At 40.7% G+C, this 6,513-nt stretch overlaps 2 protein-coding genes across 2 annotated transcripts; one reads left to right on the forward strand and one right to left on the reverse strand.

Moving 5' to 3' along the window:
• Positions 1–3,017: 3,017 nt before the first annotated feature.
• On the forward strand, positions 3,018–4,394 carry LOC307154138 (uncharacterized protein). Its single transcript, XM_079898907.1, has 2 exons — positions 3,018–3,088; positions 3,183–4,394. Exons 1-2 carry the CDS (start codon positions 3,039–3,041, stop codon positions 4,174–4,176), a joined length of 1,044 nt encoding a protein of 347 aa, XP_079755033.1. The 5' UTR covers positions 3,018–3,038; the 3' UTR covers positions 4,177–4,394.
• On the reverse strand, positions 4,339–6,501 carry LOC307154137 (uncharacterized protein). Its single transcript, XM_079898906.1, has 3 exons — positions 5,954–6,501; positions 5,724–5,859; positions 4,339–5,279 (listed from the first exon to the last, which is right to left on the reverse strand). The coding sequence occupies exons 1-3, from the start codon at positions 6,151–6,153 to the stop codon at positions 4,527–4,529; spliced, it is 1,089 nt and encodes a 362-aa protein (XP_079755032.1). The 5' UTR covers positions 6,154–6,501; the 3' UTR covers positions 4,339–4,526.
• Between the last annotated feature and the right edge of the window lie 12 nt (positions 6,502–6,513).

The raw sequence follows: 6,513 nt of genomic DNA on the forward strand, positions 1-6,513 counted from the left end.
CAGTGTTTACTCGGCATGTTCTTATTTGAGGGATAACCGGCAGAAAACAAGCAGTACTAGCATGAATCATAAGCGAGCGCGCTTCAATGTTGACCCCCTTCCGGTTTACGTTGCTGACGTCACGCGGCCTTGCGGTCTAAAAATAGCACTCGTGCGGCACGCTATTAAAAGTTCCTATTTTTGCCCTTCGAAATATTATAATAGTTAAAAGACATGGCTACAAGTGAGATTGTGTATCGTGATTCTGTACTATTCTGCTAGTTGAAAATGCATTATGCAGTAACTTAATATTACTCTGAGAGTGTGTGTGAGTGATTTATGTGCATACATGTCAGTCACTCTTTTTTTATAGTCTATGGTCCGTTAGCGCGGCATCGCTCGTCAAGTTCGTAGAGAGCTTATTCAGTCCATTTTACATTCTGATTTTGGCCGCCTCTCAAATGGGTTAAACCATATTGCCTATGAAGTTCAAGTTAATGCGCTAGAAAATCCGCGCTCATTCAAGGATGTGCATTTAACGTTATTGCATGGACGGAGAAAGCGCCGACGCCTGCAGGATTTCATCTGACGGTAAGCATATTATAATCTATCTGTTCCGGGAGAGCAGAACGAACGAGCCTTTATTGACGTTTTTAAATCTGAAAACTCAAAAAAGCAACGAAATTGTCAGACATCCATTAGTGCATGTTCACAGAGGAAAGCAACTGAAATACAACGCTGGTTGTTCTCTCGAATGATACTCGACGACAACGACGGAATCCTAAGCCGTGGGCGAAGTAATGGGTGTTTTAAATTGTATGAAATAATCCCGAAAAAAAGCACAAAACACTGCAGAGGTGGCAAGTTCAGCAGCTAAAATTTGCTGAGGTGAACTGACGGCTAGTAACAGCAGACAAACGGCTAGCATTGACATCAGCGGCAATCCCACCTTTCACTCAAGTGGCCACACCCTTGCAGAACTTTAAATATTAATCAACTAAATGAAAAAAATTCACCCCCCTCACAGTTGTCATGAAGGGCAAAATTAGCTGTATAGACCAAAGCCATATACAGACACCAGGCTGTAAACATGTTTTTTTCTGCTGTAAAGTTGGTAATTTTAACATGGGGGAGATACAGATTTGACTCACTTTTGACACCAGCCTCAAGCGGCCAGTCAACGAATTGCAGTTTAACTCACTTCCGTGTTGGTTTCAAGAGAGAGACGGGGAGGTTGCACAGTATAAGAAGTGGACAGAGCCATCTCATTGGAACTCAATAGGCTCCTTGCACGTAACTACTTCCTTACCGGAAATGCGGCCTCGTCTTTTCCGGTCTAAACATGGCGCTATTCTACACTAGATGTTTACAAGAGTTGCCGAAACTTACAATAACGGACGTACATCGCCTTTGTAAGTCCTCCTCCAAATCACCTACCAGCAAATTAGAGAAGGGCTTTAAAATGTATGCCTCTTCATATATCCACGGATATGAAGGTAAGTCTATATATCTCAAACTTTATGGCTTACGTTAGCTTGCTAGCTTACATTAGGCTAGGCTAATAAACAATCCCGGTCTGACAGAATATGCGTGTTATAATGTTGAAAAATGTCTACGTTGTGTCTGTACGCCTGCATGCATGTTCCTAACTTCTTATTGTGTTAATATGTGATTGGCATTAGTGTCAAACAAAGACAGGGCCACAAGTGAAGTCGCTGTAAAGGCTTTCTGCTTCAGATCCATGAAGAAGCACGAAAAACCTCATTGTGTAAATGTAGGGCTGCACTTGTAATTTGTGTCAGAGTTCCGAGTTCAGCAGTTCCAAAAGGTTCGAGTTCAAGTTGTGTGTTTGTGCTTAATATGGTCATGTTACATTTTGACCTTCGTTTTCGCTTTGTATGTGCTCAACTTCCAAAAACTGTTCAAGCTGTTCACTGTTGCTGGCTTGCATGTGCTAAACTTTTCCAAAAGCTACTCAAGTTGTTCAAGTCTCTGGCCACTGTTGCTTTCTTGCATGTGCTTAACTTTTCCAAAAGCTACTCAAGTTGTTCAAGTCTCTGTTATTGTTTTCTGTGCGTTTTATTATGATGTGTTTGAATGGGATTGTGTTTACAGTGTGCAGCTTTGGATGCCAAAATATAATTATTTATGACTTAATATAATGCCATACTTGCTGCACACCATTTCTCATAATTCCATTTAAAGACATCTATTTCTGTGTTAAAGGTTGTATCAAAATCCCTTTTTTCTGGCCCAAAAGAAGGGATTTTCTAATAATATTATTATTATATTATATATATTATATATTTATAGTAAACATAAATTATCACATTCATCTAATCTTTCCTAACGATCCGCTAGCAGCCTAGGCTCAGAGATCTGTACACAAAAACACTTTTTATCAACAAGTGTTCACCACCCACTCAAAAGCAAAACAAAGTGTTCCAACCAATAACCAACAAGATGCACATTTAGGAGAGTTTCAATTGCACGGAAGGGAGGGGGAGGGAGTAGCGAGCTAGCTCTGTTTTATTTGAACATCAACAGAGTGATGTAGCAATTGATGAATGTGATGATTTATTTTTGGGCCAGAAATCGGTGATACAACCTTTTAAGAAGGATACATTCATCATGCCAACAGTTCACAAGTCCAACATGAACATATAGAGTAATTACGACTGATCTATCAACAGATGGTCCTCAGGGACACAGATCCTGTAATTATGGTGCGGTGCAGATGCTCATGTGTGGCGGGGACAGCTCTATGCAACCACACAGTTGCCCTATTATTCCAGACAGCTCACTTCTCCCAGCTGGGTGTGCCAGTGGTTCCTCCTGTACACAGCTGTACAGAATCCGAGCAACAATGGCACAAACCCCGAACAGCAGTAAGTTTCATAGCAAAGCATGGTTCATATGGGATAGTTTGCATAGATGTATGTCATGCAATAGTATGTACTAGTAGCTGCAAAATAGAACCTCTGTTTAATAAATTCTCAAAATTATGAGTGTATTTTATAACAATTTCACAGGGTGTAAAACCGGGTCCCGTTGGGAAGATGGTGGTTGTTAAGCCCGTGCAGGGTCGGATGGGTAAAGGAGGATTACGGTAAATAAATATTAACTTAACAATTATTTTCATGAGTTGTTCCCCCATTGTTATGTCAAATTAAGTACCTCTTTATGATATTTTTTATTAAAAGGAGCACCCTCTACAGAGGAATGACTGGCCCTCTTCCTGACCTGTCGGTACTTCGTGTGGCCGAGGTGTACAGCGGCCTAGATCCACTGGATATGCCCCTGGTGACAACAATGGGGATGAGCATTGACAAGCCCCTTGTGGATTCTGAATTTGGACTGGTACAGAGGGGTAGTGTGATCTCCTATCAGCAGCCGAAACTTCTAACACAATGCACAGAGCAGCATAAGAATGCCCCGGGTCCTCCATGTCTTCCCCTTATTACTCATCAACTGTCACCAACAGAATGTGTGTGGGTATGCACAGAGGAAGAACATTTGCATATACAAAGTTTGCAGCTATCTATTGAGATGGCTCACAAAATTGAATTGTCGACACGGGGTCAGAGCAAAGATCCAGAGTGGCACGTGCTGCGGCAAATGAGGATAACCTCCTCAAGGTTTAGGGAAGTTTCCCATGTTAGAGGTTACAGTAGTGCTGAGCATCTTGCAGAGCGAATTATCAGGGGCACCAGACAAACTGCGGAAATGAGGAGAGGTTCAGAAATGGAGTTTCAGGCAGCAAAAGAATATGCCCAGTACAACAATGTCAATTACTCCCCTTGTGGACTTGTGGTTCACCCACAGGCTCCATGGCTAGGGGCCTCACCGGATGGCCTTGTTTATGATCCCAATGCAACACCCGCTTACGGTTTGGTTGAAATTAAATGTCCAAATGCTAAGAGTTACATTGACTGCAAGTACTTGCACATGTCAAATGGTGCTTTTAAACTAAAGAAAAGCCATGCCTATTTTTGGCAAATACAAGGCCAGCTTTTAATTACTGGACTTCAGTGGTGTGACCTTTTTGTCTGGGCAGAGGAAGATTTCTTTGTGCAGCGACTGCACTCAGACAAAGAAGTTCAAGAAACAATCAGGCAGAAGTGTGATCATTTCTACTTCAGCATTTACATGCCAAAGTATCTCTCAATGAGACGATCACAACTGATTGGCAGGTAAAGAAATCATAATCTGATTCATTATGCATTTTATTAGGACATTTCCCACTCGTACCTACAGTGTATATATATTTCGCCTGGAACTGATTGATAAATGATGTGATCTGGGATAAAATGTGTCTTCAAGCTTGTTGCTTTAAAAAACAAACAAAAAAAAACAGTTGAATAAGTAATGTCAGATTTATTCATGGACTTTATACAATATGGCATCGTTTTACAATAAAAATCATTGTTTATAAAGTTGTGTGAGATCACATCTGTTGTCACTGTATGAGAATTTATTCAGAGATAAATAATGATTAATAATTACATTTAAAAGTTGTAGGTTTCTGTAATGTAAACTTGTCAGCACTACTTGGCCCATGCTGTGACAAGATGTTTATTTTGATAATTGCTAAGCAGGCAAGCAACGGCAAAAATTTCATTAATGCTTCCAGCAATTGACAAAGGAATAACAGAATCAAAAAGTTTATTCTCCTTTACCCTTCGGATGACTCGCTCAACGTGCACTCTTACACGAGCAATTTTCTGTGTTTGGAGGACACTGGGTGCTGGCATCTGGCTTTTTTTGTTGAGAAAAGGTGGACAGTACACTTTAGACTTCACACAGTCAGTGATCAGGAAACCTTTATCAACCATCACAGCCATGTCATCAGTTAAAAGGTCAGCCAACCCTGACCGCCTAAAGAGTTCTTTATCACTTATTGACCCCTCATAGAGTGAAGAGATGAAGGTCACTGGACCATGAGGGGCGATACCGATAAGTCCTTTCATTGTACAGTGAGATTTGTACTTAGAAAACATCTCACTTTGGAGGAGAGGCGAGGATGGCGTCTGGCACTTGAGCTCTGTACAGTCAACTATTATCTGAGTATCGGAGAAGTCTTTGAAATCATCAGGAAGGCGAGCTTTAACATCTTCAGGCTCAATCCAGATAGCCACCGAGCCCAAGAGTGTGTACAGGTAGTTGGTCCACGAACAGATAATGCGGCTTACAGTAGAGATGTGAATGTTGAAACGGTTTGCCAAGTCCTGCTCCTTTAAACCAACGGACAAGTACATTAGGAAAAGGACTAGCTCATCGATGGGTTGCAATGATTGTCTCTGGGGAGAAAACACACACACACACACAACATCATTAACCTCTCTAGTCTAATAGATAAAAGGATGTACAATTATCATTACTGCTGTTGGTCTATAATTATACAATACAATATAATTATACAATACAATAACAGCAATAATACTCTACATGTTACTGGAAATTCCAAATGTGGGACTGTGACTGCAAAAGGCTACTCAGACACCTTACTTATTTATTGATTTATTGAATCTAATATCAGAATGTTGAGGTAAATGCAGTCAGATGTCATTTTCATCTCTCACATTAATTTGAAGGTTTGCTTTGAAAAACCACCATAATAAATCAAATAAACTAAAGAATATTTATTTATTTATATTTGCAGAAAAATATTATTATTATCATTAATGACAACTGCAACAACATTAATGACAACATTATTATTAATGACAACTGCAAAAACCAACCGTGTGTGTGGGACGGACAGATGTTACTGCTTCATTCAATTTTTCAGCAGCTTTGGCCCTCGACGCACGAACCATTTTATGCACCGATGGTTCAACCAATCTCCAAAACAGCATAAGGTTATGGTAACTGGGAAATCTATGGGAACGGAACAGAAAGAGTACACAACGTTACAATATGGTCATGTATGGTCCAAGTTACTAAGGTCAGGGGTATCTTGTTCGCATCTTACCGTGTATAAAATCGAATGTCATCGTCAGAGTGGGCGAATCTGTGTAATCCAAATTTACAGCTAATTTTCAGCTCCTGTATCTCTTTCTTTAATGAGTCATTTTCTTCTTTTAAATTCCTGTTTTCGTCGATTACCGAGTCCATGAAAGCGGGTTCTGGGACAGATGAATAGTCATGATCAGCAGCAGGAGTGCAGTCCATATGTTGCCCATCTTCTGCTGATGCCAGCTCAGGCTGAAGTTTGCTTACTCTGTCCCAAACGCTCAGTCTTGGTGATGGGATGGAGTAATCATTCCACTGGAACAATACCGGGACAGCTCCTTTCTTTAGTTGCCTTTTCCCCTCCGGTGTTTTCGGCTGAATGATCTGCTCCGGTGTGAAGTGCAAACTACAGACTTTGCTGTGTCCTGTGACAATGAACTCATCACGACGAATATTCACCAGCCACCGCTTTCTGAGTTCAACATCGCTGGGAAATCCGTGGTAACTTAAAACGCCGTTGAATTTAGATGATGACGTGCATGTGGGAACACAACAATGTTCATGATATTTTCTCTGTTG

The sequence above is a fragment of the Squalius cephalus genome, assembly GCF_949319135.1.
Source record: "Squalius cephalus genome assembly, contig: scaffold_107, whole genome shotgun sequence".
NCBI classification, from domain to species: domain Eukaryota; kingdom Metazoa; phylum Chordata; class Actinopteri; order Cypriniformes; family Leuciscidae; genus Squalius; species Squalius cephalus.

Bases quoted from the DNA above. Each gene is read 5' to 3' on its own strand.
- LOC307154138 (XM_079898907.1), top strand. From the start codon at position 3,039: ATGGTGGTTGTTAAGCCCGTGCAGGGTCGGATGGGTAAAGGAGGATTA. The intron at 3,089-3,182 runs GTAAATAAATAT...TTTTATTAAAAG, and splicing joins ATGGGTAAAGGAGGATTACG to GAGCACCCTCTACAGAGGAA.
- LOC307154137 (XM_079898906.1), bottom strand. From the start codon at position 6,153: ATGGACTGCACTCCTGCTGCTGATCATGACTATTCATCTGTCCCAGAA. The intron at 5,860-5,953 runs GTAAGATGCGAA...CCGTTCCCATAG, and splicing joins GACATTCGATTTTATACACG to ATTTCCCAGTTACCATAACC. The intron at 5,280-5,723 runs GTTGGTTTTTGC...TTTTCTCCCCAG, and splicing joins CTGTCCGTCCCACACACACG to AGACAATCATTGCAACCCAT.